Source organism: Chenopodium quinoa, unplaced genomic scaffold, assembly GCF_001683475.1.
Source record: "Chenopodium quinoa cultivar QQ74 unplaced genomic scaffold, ASM168347v1, whole genome shotgun sequence".
NCBI lineage: Eukaryota > Viridiplantae > Streptophyta > Magnoliopsida > Caryophyllales > Amaranthaceae > Chenopodium > Chenopodium quinoa.
In genome coordinates this window covers 402,928-423,266 of record NW_018743669.1, presented here as the reverse complement: position 1 = coordinate 423,266, position 20,339 = coordinate 402,928, and the positions used below count along the sequence as shown (strand labels likewise).

The window sequence follows — 20,339 nt, the reverse complement described above, 5'->3', positions numbered from 1 at the left end:
TTAGACCATACAATGTACTTTTTCCATTGACTATTAGGAACAACCAAATCAAAGACGATTTATTTCCATAATTTGTTGCTTTTAATGCATTATCATATCTAAAAACTTAATTGATTTTTTCTTTTAACATCTATAAAAATGAGGATAAGTCATATCATCAAAATTAACAATTCACACATAAGAAAATGGTCAAATTCATGTTTTCTCAAATTCACTTGCTCACCCTTGTACTTGGCCTTTTTGCTGCGGGGACATTGTCTCTTAATGCTAATGATGATCGAAAGGCAAGTTACTACATTGTTGTCTTTGTTGTTGTTGTTGTTACGTTGTTGTCTTTGTTCTTGTTATTGTTATTGTTATTGTTGTTGTTGATTATGATTTCATCGATTTAATATTATTGTGCAGGTTTATATTGTATACATGGGTTCGATTTCGGAGGAATACGCTGTTACGTCCGAGTATCACATTAATATTCTTCAGCAAGTTTTAGAGGGCAGGTTAGTAGCTATAATTATGTAACATATTTTGTTTAAGAGCTTTTTTTTTTTTTTTTTTTTTTTTGGTGTTCTACCCGGTTCACACTCTTGGGCTAATCTGGATTCGGGGATCAGTTCTGGGTGGTTAGGTTCCAGTCCCCTACCAAGTGTAGTCCCAAGCTTATCATAGACATAAATTAATTATCTTTTGCGATTTGTATGTATTTCTTATTTTAAAAATTGATTCTTTTGTTTGTAATTTTCTAATCGTTCATTTCTCATAAAAGTATGATTTTTTCTTATGCCATATAAATATATATATATATATTGTAATATACTTGTTTACATAATAATATGCCTTTTCCTTTTTATTTCGAACTCTACATTTGAAAGTACGGCAGAAGAGTCCTTGGTAAGAAGTTACAAGAGGAGTTTCAATGGTTTCGCAGCAAGGCTAACAGAGAAAGAGAGTAAAAATCTCAATAGTAAGAAATAATGTCATCAAAATTACAATTAATTTTGACTTTTTTTAATTATTATTAATAATCCATATATTGTTTGTAATTTTGTAATTAATTTAAATTGATTGTGTATTTTTTTGGTAGGTATGAAGGAAGTGGTGTCTGTATTTCCTAGTAAAACACTCAACCTTCAAACAACGAGGTCATGGGATTTCTTAGGATTAATTGAGAGTGATGTGGTTCCGAGAAATTTGACTAGCGAGAGTAACGTGATACTCGGTTCCTTTGACACCGGAATCTGGCCTGAATCACCGAGTTTTAGCGATGATGGTATCGGACCTCCCCCTAAGAAATGGAAAGGCGCTTGTAAGGGCGGAAAAGATTTCACTTGCAACAAGTACGTATATATCCTTGTTTTAATTTTACATACATCTACTAGTATACATATTGTCAAGATATAGTTTAATTGACATATTGTTTATACAAAAATATATTTACTAGACTTAGTTTAATTATCACACGTTTTTTAATGTAAGAATGTTAATTAGAAAACTTGTACAATTACTAGTAAAAAAATATTTGTGTTCACTATAATCATATAATGAGTTCAATTCCATCTTGCAGTAAAGTAATTGGAGCTAGTACTACAACCTTTGATTCGGCGAGGGATGAAATTGGTCACGGAAGCCACACTGCTTCGACAGCAGCCGGGAGACACGTAGATCATACAAATTTTTATGGTTTGGCAGAAGGAATTGCAAGAGGAGCAGTACCTTCAGCTAGGCTCGCCGTATACAAAGTTTGTGGACGCGATGGTTGTCAGGACTCAGATGTTCTTACTGCATTTGATGAAGCAATTGCTGATGGTGTAGACTTGATTACATTATCGTTAGGATCATCCAATCCAACTGAATTAGATTTAGATAGTATCGCGATAGGTTCTTACCACGCGATACAGAAAGGTATACTAACTGTGCACTCTGCTGGAAATAGTGGTAACAGAAGTTTTAGTGTATCAAGTGTTGCACCTTGGTTATTCAGTGTTGCAGCAAGCACTATTGATCGGCGAATACTTGATAAAGTTGTCCTTGGAAATGGAAAGACACTACTTGTAAGTATTCTGATCATAAAAGTAATTTTTTCCCGTTATCATTCATATATAAACGTGTGATACTTACATGTACGTCTGAAAATACAGGGTTATTCTGTTAATTCTTTCCAGTCGAAGAGAGGGTTGCTTCCTTTAGTGTATGGCGTAGGTCCAAAAGAGTGTGTAAAGGAATCCATACAGTAATCTTCAATTCCTTGCTTGGTTTCTTCGACTTTATTTGAACATATATTGTACTGTATCGTATTGTATAATCAATTTCGACGATGCAGGTATTGTGGGCAAGGTTGTTTAGATGAGTCAGTAAAAGGAAAGATCGTAGTTTGTGATATTTCAGATGGAAGTGGAATCATTGAAGCTTACAAAGTTGGTGCGCTTGGGGTACTGTCACGCATAAACATTGATTTTTCTCAGATTTATCCTTTGCCTGCAATTGAGTTCGAAAGCAATGAATTTCAAGCACTAAAATCCTACCTTAATTCCACAAAGTATGATACTCTGATCCATTCAATTTATTCATGTATAAATGTCATATACACTCCATGTTATGCATATATATTAAGTAATATACATTTTTATGTCAAATTATTCTTTTTTTTTTTTTTTTTTTTTGTAGAAATCCAAAGGCAAACATCCTCAAGAGTTTCTCCTTTAATGACACTTCTTCTCCTTATGTCATCGGGTTCTCTTCTCGAGGACCTAATCTTGCTGCATCGGATATCCTTAAGGTAAACTTAATTGAAGCACAACTCTGCTTTTATTCCCTGCTTTTTCTCCCCTGTAATTTTTCTAAGAGTTTTGTGCCTACTATTTTGTTGCAGCCTGATATAACAGCGCCAGGAGTCGAAATTATAGCTGCATTTTCACCTTTGGCTTCTCTAACTGGAATTCCTGGAGATAAGAGATCAGTAAATTATACGATTTTTTCTGGTACATCTATGTCTTGTCCTCATGTCGCGGGTGCATCTGTTTATATAAAATCTCTCCATCCAGATTGGTCTCCTTCCGCGATTAAATCTGCTTTGATGACTACAGGTAATAACAATTCTCAGTAGCATACAAATTTTTTTCTTACTCATTTTCACTTTTAAAAAATTAATTCAAACATATTCACTAATATAATGTTCTTCATATACTTGCAGCACAACCTATTAGCCCATCTAAGAACAAAGACGCCGAATTTGCCTATGGATCAGGGCATCTTGATCCTGTAAAAGCTGCAAATCCCGGACTTGTTTATGTAACAGAACAAGATGAATATCTTACATTTTTCTGTAAGTTGGGTTATGATAAAGACCAAATTGCACTGATCACAGGTAACAGGAAATTCTCTTGCCCGAAAGAGAGTAACGAAACTTCGTCATTAGCAAAGGATGTTAACTATCCTTCCTTGTCTGTCATGGTTGAAATTGATATACCAATCAATATCAAGTTTAGTAGAACAGTCACCAATGTAGGAGTTGCTAATTCCACCTACACCGTGAAAGTCGAATCGCCTAAGGAAATAAAGGTCACAGTGAATCCAACTTCTCTTTCGTTTAAATCATTGAATGAAAAGAAGACGTATGAAGTGAGTGTTGTTGGCAAAGCATTAACGGAAAACTCCTCCATTATATCAGCATCATTGGTTTGGTCTGATGGACAACATAATGTTAGGAGTCCTCTTGTTGTATACTCTGATTTTTACCATGGAGTTGACTAATTAGTGTACTATATAGTGTATATATATTTCCAATAAAAAGGATAATGTAGGTTGAATATAATTAATACTAATACTTACCTTTCTCTTTACTCTCCCTAATTTAACAACAATTTATTTGCTCGACTAGGGCACATGTTCCAAATGTCAATGCACAAGTTTGATTTAATCATCAATATCATCCTAACCCGTTTTAACCCGTGCGTGAAATCCCGAATTAAACCCGACCTATTGTTTACCCGACCCTAATGTAACCCGACCTATACCTGATAAGAAGTATGTATAATTATGTATATTACATATATATATTATACAAGTACATAATTGGAGTCAATTCTACATAAACTCATCCATTAATAATAAAAGAGTATCCAATAATCATAGCAAAATCCATGATTAGGTTTACCATCACATATATATATATACACATTTTACATACAAATATTATTCATATATGAACATACTCAATTTATTGTTATTAAATAAATAAATTTAATCATAATACACCCTAGATCGAAGCTAGAAGGCTAAGAATTCTCGAAAACACTAGATAATTACATAATTAAGCTACAAGTAGAAAACTAAATGAATGAAAATTACATAAAGAATTTATTTTCTACTATCACTTGCATATCAAAATTTAATGAGATGAATTAGTTAAACAATTCTAGATCTTCGGAACCCTCTTGACTTGGCCCAAAAATCATGTACCCGAGTGCATGGCCCACAATTACTACAATAAAAACACCAACATTGAAAGACATAACAGCTAACATTAAAAGGTATGCGAGTCCCATACGTAGGGCATGTACTAGGGTACGTAAGAGCTGGTCCGACGTAACATCCTTGTCGCCCGGTTTCGCAAGGGTGGTTCCGGCTAGCCACTCGACGAGGATGGCTAGGACGAATATGATAACCAAAGCTAATACGTACATTCCGGTATGGGTTCCAGGCCAACCCGAAAACAAGATCTCCCCATCTTTACCCCAATAGAAGGTCATGTGCTTCATCATGTTGTTATGATCATGCATTTTATTATGTTCATGCATCCCATTGTGTTCATGCATGTTCTTGTTGTTATATATGAATATGGCCTTTCAATACTTGGATGGTTGTTTTATGATGATGATGACAACGACGATAATGATGGAGGTATGTCGTAGACTTAATCATCTACTCCGTCATACCAATTGCCATGGGCCGGCGTCAAAATTTTACCAACTATACTTCAATAATCTATTGATGTTTTCGATCATTAAATCGATGTTGATATAGGTTAATTTGTATATATATTATATGATGATCCATCGCACTTTTAGTTAAATTGGTAAATCTGAATATAGGAGCTCTAAATTTAATTAGATTTACTTAAAAAGGGGAGGAGAGGTACGATTGTGATACAAAACCTCTTGACCAGGCCATTTGGTAATACTTCTATGTTCTAATATATGTTTGTCTAATTCAAAAGTACTTGGTAAGGTCGTAAATATATACATATATCAATGCAAGTGGTTTAAATACAAAGCTCAAGAAACTAATGACAAAGTACGTTTAATTTGACCTCAAAAGTAATATTAGCAATAATGATTTAAATTCAGAAGCTAGATGTGTATCAATAGTACCTAAATATTACCAAAATTATTATACATCTGGGTATATAGTGCACCTAGGTTTTTTTTTTCTTATTACGATGATTAAAGAATGGTTATTGCTCAGCTCGATCATTTAATCATTAAATGATGAGCAAAATATAACCTTGGGTACATTTTGCACCCGGGTGGATATAAATTTTTTCAAATATATTACATGCTTACAGAAAACCAACCACACAAAATAAGAAACATAGTATTTATTAACACACATTACTACATTAGCGATAATAATTTAAATTCGATCAACTAATGATTCATGCTTTAAGTGAGCTAGAAAAACCAAGGGTTCTTAATTTTGTTTGATCACAAATCAAAATGATCAATGAGGGAAACCCGAATCCTCGGAACCCTTATTACTATTTCTTGACCCAAAAACCATATACCCAAGTGCATGACCAACAATGACAACTATGAAAACACCAACATTAAAAGACATAACAGCCAACATAAGGAGGTAGGCGAGTCCCATACGTAGGGCATGCACTAGGGTTCGTAGGATGCATGAACCAAACCCTTCACCACTTGGTTTCACAAGGCGGGAGCAAGCAAGCCACTCGACAAGGAGGGAAAGGAGGAAGACTAAAACCAAGGCGAGGATGTACAAGCCGGTGCTAGTCCCAGGCCACCCTGAGAAGAGGATTTGGCCATTCTTACCCCAATAGAAGGTCATGTGCATCATCATCGTGTTATGGTCACCCATGTTCATGTTGTTATGCCCCATTGACGGTGAAGATGATGATGGCGGTGGTGGGCTCATCATCATTCCATGATCATGATCCATAATAATCTATTTAGATTAATCAATAATGTAACTAAGACTAAATAAAAGTTTAGCTTAGTTTAGCTTAAGAAGGTGTTTTTTTTTTTTTTCTATAGGTAAGGTAGATATATGAAGAATGGTACGTCCACGAAGTCAATTAGTAGTACTACTTATACACAAATATTGATAGTACACAATTTGAATTTCTTCTAGGGTAACGAATTGTACTACACAATTAATCAATTATCGAATTTTTTAATACTTTTATAGCAAATTTGGTTGTAATAACTGAAATCTAATTCTACATCTAATATATTATCAAAAATTAGTTATTAAACAAAAATACTTTGAAGTAGCTAACTTATTTAATTATTGCTTAATAAAGTCAATCCAAAAAAAGGCACTTTTCATGCCTGAATTATAAGATAAATTATGTTAAGAAATTAAAATAGATCAAAGTGGACTTTGAGTTTGATAATATATATTTGTCTTCGATTATATTACTCCAAATTCTACTATCTTATAGATTTTGATCAATAGTAAGATTATGGGGTGCAATTTAGAAATAAAATAAAAGATTGATTAGTTAATCAGTATTATAAATTTGCCAAAAAGTTTCAGAAGGTGGGCGTGCCGGAGTGGTTATCGGGCATGACTAGAAATCATGTGGGCTTTGCCCGCGCAGGTTCGAATCCTGCCGCTCACGATTCTTTTTTAAGCCTTTTATGAGTTTGTTAGGCTTCACGCCTTCACTTGATTCTAGATTTGGGCCTTAGTCAAGCCCAATGTTAAATTGTGACTCGAAATCTAGTAGGGCTGACTTTGAACGATTATATCTCTTAAACTACAACTGATTTTGAGGTGATTCAAGTTGGAGGTGATAGCTTGGTTCAAGAGCTTTCCAACGACAGGTCATATGCCCAATTCCGATAAGAAATGAGAAAATTATGACCGTTTTACAAAAACCTGACGAAGTTGGAAATTTGCAACGAGGCTGCGAGTTATAGCTCTATGCGAGTGAGCTATAGCTCGGCCCTATGAGGACTTGCGGCAGGTATGAGCTAGCTTCTGAGCTATAGCTTGGTAGTTAGGTTATTCTAGGATAATTTATGGAATATTTCCTAAAATTATATCTTTTCTATGACGGCTATTTGAGTATACTTGGGGAACAATCTTAGGGTTTTATTAGGGTTTCCTTGTGTTATAAAAGGACCCTTTAGTTGATCAATTAGATCATACCTTATTGAGCCATTAGATTTAGGACTCCTTGTATTATTCTCTTGTTTCTTTCTCCATTATAGGAAGAAGCTCTCGAATCCCCCACCCGTGGATGTAGGTCTATTTTGACCGAACCACGTAAATCCTTGTGTTGTTTGTTTATCTTCTTTATTGCTTTTCTCATTCTTATTTTCATTGACTTGTTCCGCATTAATCAAAACACAATTACACCCTTATTTCCTAACACCCAAAATAAATTGGATCAGGCCCAACAACAAATGTTAGGACCTTCAAGCTATTGAGTCAATACTAACAATTAGAATTATAATTTTTTATTTTTATTTTTTTTTTGGGTGTAAATAGGTAGCAATAAACGAGATTTGATCCTAAGTTAAGTATGAGTATCTCCTTTAAGACCAATTTGTCCGTGTTTCTTACCATGTAATGCTATTTAATTTTTTCAAGGTAATCTAAATCTAAAGAAGAAAAATATATGGTCAATCAATATTGAAAACAAAATGTGGCATATGCTAATATGCATATCCCTAGATCAAAGGATTATGAGAATCAAATCAATTTCTTCAACCATATCAATTTCTTCTGACCTTTTCTATTCTGATTCTTTTCCTTTTCTCATGTGGGCTAACTATATTTGATCTTGACCATATAAGTTTTAGAAAAGGAAAATTAATGGAAGAATAGTGATTAACACAATGACACTCGATAAGAGTATGTTACGATAATTATAGCAATATAAATACTTTACTATTAGTCAATTTTATCGGCATAATCTTAAAAAATTTACTTTTAATGAAGCCATTGGTCAACAGTAAATTTTCTGCTTCCTTTTATAATAAAATTTCGTAAATCTAAACACGTTTTATTTGGATATGAATGGATTAGTTATAAAATGAATCTAAATTGACTCAATTGGTCATCTCACCATGAAAAAAAAAAATAGAGAGATACCTTGCTTCCAAAGTAGTATGAAGAATGGACCTACAAACAAATGATTAAATTTGAAAGATACCATCCAATTCAAGATAAAATCTGACTATAGAAGTTTTGAATAGGGGACCAAAAATGTTGACTATATCTTGTAATATATTAGTATATCTTTAGAAAGATCGATAATAAAGAAAGAATGTAATCCACTCAAAAAAGAAGAATATTACAAAATTGTAGATGCTATATGTCTCTATTCATGCAATAAGGTGGCCAATTCTTTTGTTAAGAGTTAAGATAAAAGCTTCCTTTACACACACATTCTTTGACGAATATTGGTATCTTTATATTAGTTGCAATGCTAGCTCTTTGGGATATTATTGGGTTCATCTTGATCCTTCTTTTGATCCTTGTTTCTTAGAAATCTAATCAAATCAAAAATTATCATCTCCTGCTTTTGCTCACATTTAAAAAATGGCCTTTATTATTTCCTATATATTAATGAAAGCATGCATGTCAGTTGAAACTAGTTGTCTCGTATTAAAGTATGACACAATGCAAAGTTATAAACATATAAGTTTTACACACAAGATTACTCAATTTTTATTAGAATGAAAATGAACCATGTTAGCTTATATGTGATGAATAGAACTCCTCCTAAAAGATCAAATATTATATCTCTCACAACATATTTGATTGCTAACTCTTAAATTGTAATAGGTTTGTAGTATGAGTTTTTAAATGTAATGATGCACAGTATAATAATAGTACTATTTAGTGATTATTTCATTTACATCTTACCTTTGAAATTTTCTTTTATTTTCTTAAACTATTTGATATAGTGGGGGTACTATTTTCTATTTTTATAAGTGTTTAGGATGTTAGATGCTAAAAAAAGAATCTAATTTACACATGTTTAAAATAATTATTCTTTTTAACTTTCAAATCTAATCTAATATATATATATATAAAGGGGAGTTTTTTCCAGAGTTTTTAGAGAGCCACATAAGATCTAATTTTCTTAGCGCGCCATGTAAGATTATAAATCTTAGTAGTAACCAATTAAATAGGAGATAATTAATTTCTTTTAGAATTAAATAATTCAACCGAATTTTTAGAGAGCCACATAGGATCTAATTTTCTTAGCGCGCCATTTAAGATTATAAATCTTAGTAGTAGCCAATTAAATAGGAGATAATTAATTTCTTTTAGAATTAAATAATTCAAATGCCATATAAGCAAAATTGGCGAATGAGATTTTTAAGTTTAAATTAATTAAATATTATATATTATCTTTTAATATTAGGAATTTTATCTAAATATATAACAAATTTAAGGCTCATAAAAAAAAAAAAATCGTGCATCGCAAAATAAAGGAGAGTTTTTTCCCGAGTTTTTAGAGAGCCACATAGGATCTAATTTTCTTAGTGTGCCATGTAGGATTATAAATTTTAGTAGCAACCAATTAAATAGGAGATAATTAAAATCTTTTATAATTAAATAATTCAATGCCATGTAAGCAAAATTGGCGAATGAGATTTTTCAATTTAAATTAATTAAATATAAAATATTATCTTTTGATATTAGGAATTTTATCTAAATATATAACAAATTTTAGCACATAAATATATGTATAAAAAAAATTATTTTTAAAAATTCAAACAAACCGTGCATCGCACGGGTTTCATCTAGTTGTTTATTATTTACGACTCAATGAGATATTAAACCTCAACAAAGATGCTCAAGATGCAACGGGCCGGGCCAAAATTTGTTTGTTAAAACAGCACCCCTTTAGGCCTCTATCAAGAATATGTATCGTAATAAGAAGTCAATGGAAAAAGGTCAATCATGCATGACTTTCATTTTTATTATTTATTTTGAGATTCAAATGAGGGACCAAATCGACTTTATATTTGGCCTAAGTTTACTTTTACGACATACTATTCCATAATAATTTTTTGGAATTTAAATTTTTTTTTAAATCAGATTCCAGTATACCACCAATTTTGTACCCGTCTTATCTCCTCCTAGCTATGATTACCCTTAGCCCTCTCCCTCTCTACCATAACCCTTTCCTGTAGTTTACCATACATCTGTAATAAAATGCCGATTTTTATATAAAAAAAAAAAAGTTTAGACAAATTTGACGCTCATATTGCTGACAAAATAATGCTTTTCACTAGGGAAAAGCGCGTGGAAATATACTTTATGCGAAGGATAGGAATATATGGTAGTTTTCTAAGACAGAGCATGAAAATAATGTCCCCTAGAGGCCTAGACCAAGTATATGAATAACAAATTAAACCATATCAAAATCAACATTGTAGCTAGTCTAATCCAACCTCTCTACTTTTTTTTTCCTTTTGTTACTTGCACTTCTTTAATTTCGACATAATCGATTATCACCTTTGTTTGACAATTGATTCTCACCTGTTTTACCTTCTAAACAAGTTGCCAAAAAAAGGATGGATTATGTATAGTCCATGGTTTTTCGAAGAAAAACATGATACAAAAGATGCGTTTTGAATTGCCTAGATGCTCAGAATGGAATAATCCAAAGATTATAACTCATGAGGATGGGAGAAGATCAGAGTTGTTGATCCCACGAGGAAAAAGCAACAACATAAATTAAAATCATATCTTCTTCAATTCATGCATGCATGCATTCTTATAGATCATTTGATACGTTCACATTTGGGAAATTGAACCTTTATTCTATACTTGTTAGCTCCCATGCTTCAATCTTTATTCGTATATATGAAGATCAATGTCTTTAAAACTTTGATCATTAACTAAAACTAACATGCATGTACAGTACAGAGTATTTATTTGTATGGACAATATGTATAGTATTAAGATTGGTGAACATTTTCAAAAAAAATATCTTTATATCGTACAATACTTTTGGAAAAAAATTTATAATCTTATTCGCAGTACAATCTATTTTGCAAAAAAATTAATTACTTTAAACAATTTTTTATAAAATCTTAATCTTAGTAGTATATTTTTTTGTCAAAACCACTATAAATATATATTAGCTAATCACCAATTGTAACTTGTACAAAGTAATTGAATTTATTCCTCAATTTCTCATCGCTTTGCCAACCAAATACTTACTACTCTATGGTTTTTGAGGGTCAAGTCAAAAATATTTTTTTAGCTTTATGTTGGTATTTTGTAAATAAAAAGTTTATCCAAAAATTTAAATTTCATAGTTTTATTTTTCGCAGTGTTGCAAGTGGCAAACTTGTATTGTTACTTTTTTTTTTTAAACCAACTTGTATTGTTACTTTGTTAGTGTAGGAATTGAATATCTTTGTGTTATTTACATCATAGTGTCAAGTTTGTGTCAATGATGGTGGACGATCCTAAATTAATGTTGTTGAATACTTCATATAATTTCTCGTAAACTTAACTATAATATCATAAAGTTTTCACTTCATCTTTCCTTCCCTGTCCATTTTTAATTAATTTCTTAATCACAACTAACCACTTCTCATAATCTCCGTACACTAGTCAATGCTAAAAAAAGTACTTCTTCATCGTTTCAATATATCATCTTTTTTTCTTTGAAATAAAAAGACGATCTTTTTCCTTCCATTAAAATTAATAAATGAAATAAATAATAATAATAAAAAAAAAAAAACCTTTTTCCAAAATCAATTCTAGAATTATACTTCATAATAAAATAAATAAATAAATAAATACTTGAAATTCATACGAAAGAGTCAACGTTCAATTAAGTTTACATGTAGTGATTTAAAGAGCTGGTATATTTTTTTATGTCAACCAAATAACGAGAAAGTTTCAATAACCTTTTGATGACATGGAGGGGCACCTTATCATCTATGGCCCCCTCAATCAAATTTCTTCTCATCCAAAGTCCTTATAAATTGACGGTGCGCCACGGTTAGGATTCAATTTAAGTGCCTTCCTCTTCTCTTCTGAGCTCTGACCCCCCTTCCTTCCTAACATATCCTTTTAGTTATCATCATAAACACTATTTCACGTGTATTGTCTCTTTCACTTACCCTATTTTTGGCTTCCATTTTCCTTTAATTTGCCTACTTCATAAAGTTTAGTACCACTACTTATTTTGTATTTTTGCAATTGTGAGTTAGTTTTGTTGGTTTTTGTTTTATAGATTTTTTACATTTCTTTTTCAAATACCTAACTTCTTCCTATTACTAATAACCCACAAAACTTTTCTAAACACAAATTAAAAAAAAATGGATAATAAGAAACCACAAATAAGTTCATCTTCATCTCTGACTTCTCAGCTTTTTGGGCCTCAAGAATCTTCATCATCCAATGATGTTTTAGCCTCCATTTTCCCTCCTAAGGTATATTACCTCTTTTACCCCTGTTTTCCTCTGTTTTATTAATTACTTGACATCATAAATAAATCACAAAAAAAAAAAATTAATTCGACTTATTAATAGCTAATGATTATTCTTTTTCTTTTTTAAAAATTACTTTTTGAATAGTTCAAAAATGAAAAATATTAATACAAAAAACCCACCTCCCCTGTTTTCCTCTGTTTTTTTCTTCTTTAAACTTCAATTCCTTAAATAAATAAGAATTTGATGTTGACTTTTATTTAAAACCTTTATTAATGAGTTTTTTTATGAAATTAATTTACAGGGTACAGGAAGAAATTCAGGCTATTCAGAAAACAGAGGATCATGGCAGGAGCCTTCTGGAAATCAGCCATGGAATACTAAACAAGGTATTATAACTTTCCAAAATAATTTAATCCATAAATTTATCCAAAATATATAATCATAAGTTATATTTTTATATTTCTTTCTGACATTTTTTGCAACTATCCAAAAAATAAAAATCCTAGGAATATCCTACAACTTGCCTATAGATTGCAACTAACAATAGAAAGTTTTGTCACCTTTGGAATTACACTTCTAAAGTTGTAGCACTACTTCTAATAACGAAGTTGCAATAAAATAGTCAAATTATTCCTTTATATGACTCAAAACTAGATAAGATTTTTAAACATTTTGTTGTCAACTAAATTTATGTTAGCTTGGTCATACTTTTTCAATTCTAAGTTTTAATAACTATATTATTGCTATTCGAAATTAATACTTACACTACAAATGTGCTTTCTAAAATATTCGGTTACAATGAAACGTGTTATTTAAGATACTAGTTGATTATGATTAGACTTTTCAATATGTTACTCGATATGGAGTAACTATGTGTATTATTAGGTCAAGCAAGTATTCCATACTTATGTTACTTTGTTGTTTTATTTAGATAACACGTACAAACACGGCGATACAGCTTATGGTTGCTCGGCTAATAAAGAACGAAGCACGATTTACCAGCAAGAGGGAGGAGAACCATGTTACCTTAGCTCCTCACTTTACTATGGTGGCCGTGACATGTATTCGAAACCACCTACTAATCAAAATCCAACTACATACCCTACAGTAAGTCTCCATGCTAAAGAATATATCCTTGTAACAACATTAATGTACAACTTTTAATCTTGGTTAATTATGAATAACGAATATTAATTAGTTTAATTGTTGATTATTATTAGTACAAGAAAGATGGTGGAGAAGATGATCCAAGTGGTGCTTCAAGAGGAAATTGGTGGCAAGGATCGCTTTATTACTAGAATCTATCTGCAGGCCAACTAGGACGTACTGTGTGAATATTATGGTTTAAGGTACGTAACAAAAATGTGTATAAGATATGCTTTTTTTTAACTTTATGGTAAAATTATTGACTATCAAATGAGGAAAAAAAACAGAATGACTTGACCTAATCTTTAAAAATGAATTACTAGTAGATTGAGCCTTTACAAGATTTAGAGGGCGGTATTTTGGGAATTGTTTTAGGTCATGTTTTTTCATCACCTTATTTTTCTAAACCGATACGAGTATTATTTTTACTGAATTGAAATTACTTATAGGATATTTCGTTGTATTGTAGGCTTTTGAGTTTGAATGTGGCTAATTAAGTTCAATTCTGCTATCATTTTGCAGGAAATCTGCTTATTACTATCAAACACTCTAGCATGCTCGGTTGTGGTTTATTAGCATAATATAAATGAAGAATAAGCAAATTTGCAAATCCATGGATAAAAGTTCCTCCAAGGGGATCGAACTATGGCTTTAAACGAGAATTCAAAACGACGAAATTTTCTTCATGTATACATATGTTTTCTTAATCAAGGATCCTGTCCATGGCATTATATTAGGGAAGTGATGGTTGGGAATGATGCTCGTTTTATGTCATCTACTGAACTTCCCAATTGTTGAGTTACTATGAACCTGTTTTCCTTAAGGAAAAGGGTGCTTGTATATGTAAACTGTAGTAACCGTCAAGAGGCCTTATTATATATGAACTCGATATGTAGTTAGTACGAAGTATTATCTAACATGTTTTAGTTCGACCTATAATCTCTTTAAATTACCATATTTTGAAAACTAGTTAACCACACGTATGTCTGTATGTGACCCAAGTCAAATTCGATCCAAGAAAATGTATGCCAAATCTATCAAAAATGGGCTATTCACAAACAAATTGGTTAGATAGGCCCAAAGCTTCTTTTGTCAAAGGCATGATATGAAAAACATAGCTACTAGTATAATAAATTTGATATTTTGATAACTAAGTTGTTATTTGATGATAAGATTCAAGAAGTAGAAGTATAATAAACTTGATACATGATGATGTCGTAGGTATGGCTTTGTCACGTTTTGTTCCCCCCTAGTTATGTTATTTTAGTTTGTTTTTCAAGAAGTAGAAGCATGCAAGATGATACATATATAAAGAACAAGAGCCAAGGGGACTAACACAAGAAGAGGTACGCAGGCAGCCAAAGTATAAAAATCGCGACAAGCCAAGACACCGAGCTTGATTTGAACCAAATTGACCAAACCCAACATTAAGAAAACACAACCAAACACTGAACCACAAGCACAAGCCAATATCCCAATCCTTAACACCACACTATTGACATGAACCACCATCACATTAGTCGGCCTAGTTGCTTGACCTCCTACACCGCCACCATTTGTTTTGATGGCTTGTTTGAGGGCTGAGGCGATGAGACTTGAGAATAGAAATGAGGAAAAGGAGTAGACATGGTAAGCAATGAGATCCTCCGCGACAAAGGAGGGTGCTAAGCATGAAGATGATCCATTGTTTTTGCTAACAAGAGTGTAAGACGGATTACTAGGATCGGCGTTAACAATGCCTAAGAAGAGGGCTAAGGTGAACAAGGAGTTTACATTTACAATACCGTCTAGGGCCATTATAAGAATGGGTGTTGTGGTAGAACTTTTATGGTTAGTTATGCTATTATTCTCCATTATAATGTTTATGTTGCTAGCTTTTTAGGAGAAATAGTTTGTAAAGTGACGAATAAAATGGAGAATTTTTTTTATAATTGTTTGAGAAGATGCAATATTTTGGTGGTTGGTGATGATGACTGTGGAGAAACGTCCAAGCAACAACCTGAGAATATGACTTGCACAAAATATTTCCTTAGTTTTTAAGGGGAGTCCAAAAATTACATATATATGAATTGCGCCGTTGCCGGGGATCAAACCCGGGTCATCCGCGTGACAGGCGGAAATTACCACTATACTACAACGACTGGATTGTCTAGTTTGATTGAAATACTTAACTTTCTTTATCTAATCATTAATAATTCAAAGCAAAATTAAATTCATTCAAAATTCTACCTCTGTTCCATATTCTTAGCAACTTCGGGGTATTATTTGTGAAATATAAAATATTGCAAAGTTGCAAAAAAATATTAAATGGAAGTAGTACGAACTATGTGCTTGACGAGTGAATTTAAAGATAAATAGCTTGATTGCTAGTGTTTTTCAAATGAAAAGCTTTGATGATATCAATCAATTGAAATTCATGTTATTTTGTACAATGTACTGTATTATTTTTTGTAATTGTTCATGACTCTTATGTACCTGATATATCGTGCATACAATTTCTTACATACATCCGAGTAAAATTTCTTACATACACCCAGATAGACCGAACAATGTATTTTCAGCATCTTTACCCCCAATAGAATTGGAAAACATAGTACTATTCAATGATACATATTCCATTAACTAGCTAGCTAGGTTAAATTAGTCTTACTAATCAATGATATATCCAACTAACTAAAACAACAGTCAATAAGAGCCGTACTTTCCGATGATGGATATTGGCAATCGTATCATGTCCATGTTTCTAAGTGCACACTATACATTATTGAAGTTTAAAGTCAAGATTTTCAACTTCTTTTTAAGAAACATAAGCTAATAATGCATGTTCACAATGATCGTGCCCACTATTGATTTGAATCATCAGTGCATATCCCAATTGTCTGCAAGACATCAAAATTAGGTTTTTCTTTGTTATCTAGTAATTAAATGAGTAATTTTTGTATACATCCGGCATATAATAATTTACTGTATATCGGGATCACTTTTACAATTTTTTGGATAATTTTTATCAATGAAGCATAAATATTTTGTAACTTTTATTTATGTCAGGGTAACTTTTATTGCAACTTTTGCTCATTTTAAGGTACCTTTATAACTGATATACAATATTTTATTGTACATCCGATTTATTTAAAAGTTTGTCTAATTAAAGTGATTGATCAAGTTGTGTTTAGACCATTTTGTTGCCTTATAAAAAGTTTTTAATAGCAATTTAATTAATTATATATACATTTTTTTTTAAGAATTGGGGTCACAAGTGTAATAACCAAAGATGATTTTTGTGAAATAATAATATTTCTTATTAAGACTGAAATAAATTATGAGACACAAGAAGTTTATTATATCTCGCATTTTATATATACAAGTATCTCCTAAAATGACTCGTTACTCATTAGGGATATATAAGAATCAAGTGATCGATGCATGAACTATTATTGAACAAATTGCAACTAGCTAGATACAGATCATCATATATTCAAAAACTCTTTTTTAAACGGTAGTAACACAATACATTATATGAAGTCATTTCCACTACTTTGGTATGTTTTTGTGAATGTAAAAGATAAGGATGTGACAACTGATTAAAAAAACATTTCTTATCACCTATTGAAAATCTTAAATACATCCATGATGATGACAAATTCCATCAATTAAAAGAATCTTGACAATTGGCTATAAAAAGAGAGAATTATTGTACTAGGCAGGTTAGAATAACATATAGTGTTCAACCATTTGTTAGAGCACTCTGAATGGTGAGAGTTTTTTTAGCTCATGAACATTTTTTGTGAGGAAAAAAAATGCTCACAACTCACAATGGTGAGTAAAATGAAAAATAGGTAAAAAATGCTCATGAGCATTTATTAAAAAGCTCAAAAGTTGAGCATTTTTTGCCATGAACAGTGTTGCAAGTGGGCCCCACACACGTCAGAAAAAAAAAAAAAAAAAAAAAAAAAAAGCTGACTCTAACATCAAAACGACGCGTTTTGATGAAGCTGCCTCAAAGGCGCGCCTCAAAACGCGTCGTTTTGAGTATCAGAAAAAAAAAAAAAAAAAAAAAAAAAAAAGGGAAGCTGACGCGTGCAGTTCGCTGGCGAATGAGGACGCGACACGTGGCAGCTGGCAGCAAGACAACCAATCAGAAAATACTAGCCGTTTTACAACGGTTATTTATGTATTTCCCATTTTCAGAAAAATATATTTTGTAAAAAAAAAAAAAAATTACCAACGGTCATAAAATTAAATTCTCTATAAATAGACATGCATTTTGATATATTTTGATACAATTTCAAAAACACCTTAAAATCCTCCAAATTTTAATTTTCTTAAAAGTATTTTAATTTTGTAGAAGAATATTGCTATTGCAATTCATCCATATTGAGGTAAAAAAAAAATTATTTAATTTTTAAAATCAGTTAAATATAAGTAGTATATTTAATTTTTAAAATCAGTTAAATATAAGTAGTATATTAATTGCGCATGACGTTGCAAATTAATTGTTCTCTAATATTGTACCGCTTTTAAAATAAATAAAAAATTATGAGCTTTTTTTTTACAATTATTTATAATAACATAAATAATTTTACGATAAATTTTAACGATAAAAAAGAAAAAAATAAAAAAAATAAGTTACACATAATTAAACTAGTTTTTATTTATTTGGAGTAATGTTAAAATATAAATGAAATAAATAAATAAAGAAGTGTTGTGTAGGAGAGAGAAAGTTATGGTGGGGTATTGAAAAAGTAAGAGAGAGATAGTGGTGGGTGAGCATTTTTTTTGCTCACCATTGGGAGAGGAAATATGAAAAAAATTTGCCCATGAGCAAAATTGATTTGTTGAGAGAGAAAGTGGGTAGAGAGAGAGTGGGTGAGCATTTTTTTTGCTCACCATTGAGAGTGGTCTTAGGAGCAAGAAGTTAAATTAAAAATGGGGGAAGAAGTAGAAGTGAAAATGAAAGTGAAGTTATTTGGTGTTTGGTCAAGCCCTTATAGCCGTAGGATAAAATTAGCCCTAAAATTAAAAATTATACCCTTTGAATATGTGGAAGAAGAACTTTCTAACAAGAGTTGTTTACTTGTTAAGTACAACCCTGTCCACAAAATGATACCTGTTTTGGTCCACAATGAAAAGCCAATTCTTGAATCCTTAATTATTCTTGAGTATATTGATGCAATTTGGAAAGATCATCCTCTTTTACCACAAGATCCCTATGAAAGAGCCCAAGCTAGATTTTGGGCTAAATTCATTGATAATGAGGTCATTCATTCATATACTCTTTCTATTTTTCATTCATCAAGTATATACTTTTTTGTTTCCAAAAAGGTGAGTTATATACTCCCTTCATCCACATTTATGTGTAACAAAGGAATATTTTATATCTCACAAATAATACTCTTTTGTTGCACATAATTGTATGCGGAGGAAGTATTTGTAATATAATATAGGTACTTTTAAATTGAAATCGATATCATGAATACTAACTAGAACAGATTTACAAAAGGAGGTCATTAAATTATAGGAAGCCTTGATCTTTCTAGTGATGAAAAATGTATGCTTTTCTCTAATATATTTTCTTCTTTAACAAAGTGACATCGATTCTTTTAAAAACATCGTATTTATTGTATGTGTTGTCAATTTGTCATCGTTTTCAACTCCTGTAATTATATGTTACATTGTAAATTTTTGTCTTGTATGTGTACATATCTTGTAAGAAGGATCGATGACAAAATTTCCACAAGAACATAAGCTTTTAGGTTTTGTGAACTACTAGAATATATAATTTTAATCTTCTATTTTAAAAAGCAGTTATTTTCTAAAGATCTAGCTGGTAAGTTTATGAAAATTTAATAACAAAATTAAAGTTTGCTGCCAAATTTTATTTGCATATTTGTAGCTCTTGCCAAGTGTATGGAGGACTTTCCTTAGCAAAGAAGAAGAGAAAGACAAGACAAAGAAGGAAGCTAGTATGCTTCTAAAAACTCTCGAAAGTCAATTGAAGGATAAATGTTTTTTTGGAGGAGATAAACTTGGATACTTGGACATAGTTGCTAATGTTGTGGCATTTTGGATTGAAAGGGTGCAAGAAGTTGTTGGCATTGAACTTATTAGTCAAGAAAATTTCCCCATTTTATGTAGTTGGATTGAAAGATTTTATGATGTTTCTATTGCCAAGGAATGTTTACCTCCAAAACATAAACATCTCGTGTACATTAAAGCTCGTTATGAAGTAGCACATGGAACAAACAAGGACAACAATTGATCAAACTAAGTGATCTATTAGCGTTACTTCAGGTTTGTGATCCCTCTTATGCATCTACCTTAGCTTTCGTGTATTTCCCGCCTCCTTTTAAGATCAAGACTTACATATGAGGAAGAATAAAATGAATCATACGTATATAAGAAGTGCTTTGATCCTTGTGATTTTATACGAATCTCTAAATTTTATGTTATAAAATTGTTTTCACACTTATATAGCGTATATGTGTTGGTTTTCGAGAGGAAAAAAAAAATTAAAAAAAAGGTAACAAAGCA

The 20,339-nt window shown here is 31.5% G+C and overlaps 5 protein-coding genes and 1 non-coding gene across 6 annotated transcripts; 4 read left to right on the top strand and 2 right to left on the bottom strand.

Annotated features, from left to right (window-relative positions):
* The first annotated feature begins 131 nt into the window (after positions 1–131).
* LOC110683386 (subtilisin-like protease SBT4.3) lies at positions 132–3,818 on the top strand. Its single transcript, XM_021859742.1, has 9 exons — positions 132–497; positions 870–961; positions 1,082–1,334; positions 1,562–2,048; positions 2,136–2,227; positions 2,318–2,533; positions 2,662–2,773; positions 2,867–3,080; positions 3,188–3,818. Exons 1-9 carry the CDS (start codon positions 421–423, stop codon positions 3,745–3,747), a joined length of 2,103 nt encoding a protein of 700 aa, XP_021715434.1. The 5' UTR covers positions 132–420; the 3' UTR covers positions 3,748–3,818.
* A 1,299-nt stretch (positions 3,819–5,117) lies between these two features.
* LOC110683290 (copper transporter 6-like) lies at positions 5,118–6,493 on the bottom strand. Its single transcript, XM_021859641.1, has one exon. The coding sequence runs from the start codon at positions 6,175–6,177 to the stop codon at positions 5,716–5,718; it is 462 nt and encodes a 153-aa protein (XP_021715333.1). The 5' UTR covers positions 6,178–6,493; the 3' UTR covers positions 5,118–5,715.
* A 287-nt stretch (positions 6,494–6,780) lies between these two features.
* Positions 6,781–6,862, top strand: TRNAS-AGA. The gene has a single exon. It is a non-coding gene; the product is annotated as a tRNA-Ser (tRNA).
* Positions 6,863–12,237: 5,375 nt separating this feature from the next.
* On the top strand, positions 12,238–14,744 carry LOC110683384. The gene is made up of 5 exons (XM_021859739.1): positions 12,238–12,662; positions 12,964–13,048; positions 13,594–13,769; positions 13,883–14,011; positions 14,331–14,744. The coding sequence occupies exons 1-4, from the start codon at positions 12,549–12,551 to the stop codon at positions 13,958–13,960; spliced, it is 453 nt and encodes a 150-aa protein (XP_021715431.1). The 5' UTR covers positions 12,238–12,548; the 3' UTR covers positions 13,961–14,011; positions 14,331–14,744.
* A 191-nt stretch (positions 14,745–14,935) lies between these two features.
* Positions 14,936–15,834, bottom strand: LOC110683383. Its single transcript, XM_021859738.1, has one exon. The coding sequence runs from the start codon at positions 15,660–15,662 to the stop codon at positions 15,084–15,086; it is 579 nt and encodes a 192-aa protein (XP_021715430.1). The 5' UTR covers positions 15,663–15,834; the 3' UTR covers positions 14,936–15,083.
* Positions 15,835–18,704: 2,870 nt separating this feature from the next.
* On the top strand, positions 18,705–20,301 carry LOC110683381 (glutathione S-transferase U7-like). The gene is made up of 2 exons (XM_021859736.1): positions 18,705–19,064; positions 19,702–20,301. Exons 1-2 carry the CDS (start codon positions 18,735–18,737, stop codon positions 20,065–20,067), a joined length of 696 nt encoding a protein of 231 aa, XP_021715428.1. The 5' UTR covers positions 18,705–18,734; the 3' UTR covers positions 20,068–20,301.
* The last annotated feature ends 38 nt before the right edge of the window (positions 20,302–20,339 follow it).

Coding starts and splice junctions, on each gene's coding strand:
- LOC110683381 (XM_021859736.1), top strand. CDS start 18,735: ATGGGGGAAGAAGTAGAAGTGAAAATGAAAGTGAAGTTATTTGGTGTT. Junction 19,065..19,701: donor CTAAATTCATTGATAATGAG/GTCATTCATTCA, acceptor GCATATTTGTAG/CTCTTGCCAAGTGTATGGAG.
- LOC110683290 (XM_021859641.1), bottom strand. CDS start 6,177: ATGGATCATGATCATGGAATGATGATGAGCCCACCACCGCCATCATCA.
- LOC110683383 (XM_021859738.1), bottom strand. CDS start 15,662: ATGGAGAATAATAGCATAACTAACCATAAAAGTTCTACCACAACACCC.
- LOC110683384 (XM_021859739.1), top strand. CDS start 12,549: ATGGATAATAAGAAACCACAAATAAGTTCATCTTCATCTCTGACTTCT. Junction 12,663..12,963: donor CCTCCATTTTCCCTCCTAAG/GTATATTACCTC, acceptor ATTAATTTACAG/GGTACAGGAAGAAATTCAGG. Junction 13,770..13,882: donor ATCCAACTACATACCCTACA/GTAAGTCTCCAT, acceptor GATTATTATTAG/TACAAGAAAGATGGTGGAGA.
- LOC110683386 (XM_021859742.1), top strand. CDS start 421: ATGGGTTCGATTTCGGAGGAATACGCTGTTACGTCCGAGTATCACATT. Junction 1,335..1,561: donor AAAGATTTCACTTGCAACAA/GTACGTATATAT, acceptor TCCATCTTGCAG/TAAAGTAATTGGAGCTAGTA. Junction 2,774..2,866: donor CTGCATCGGATATCCTTAAG/GTAAACTTAATT, acceptor ATTTTGTTGCAG/CCTGATATAACAGCGCCAGG.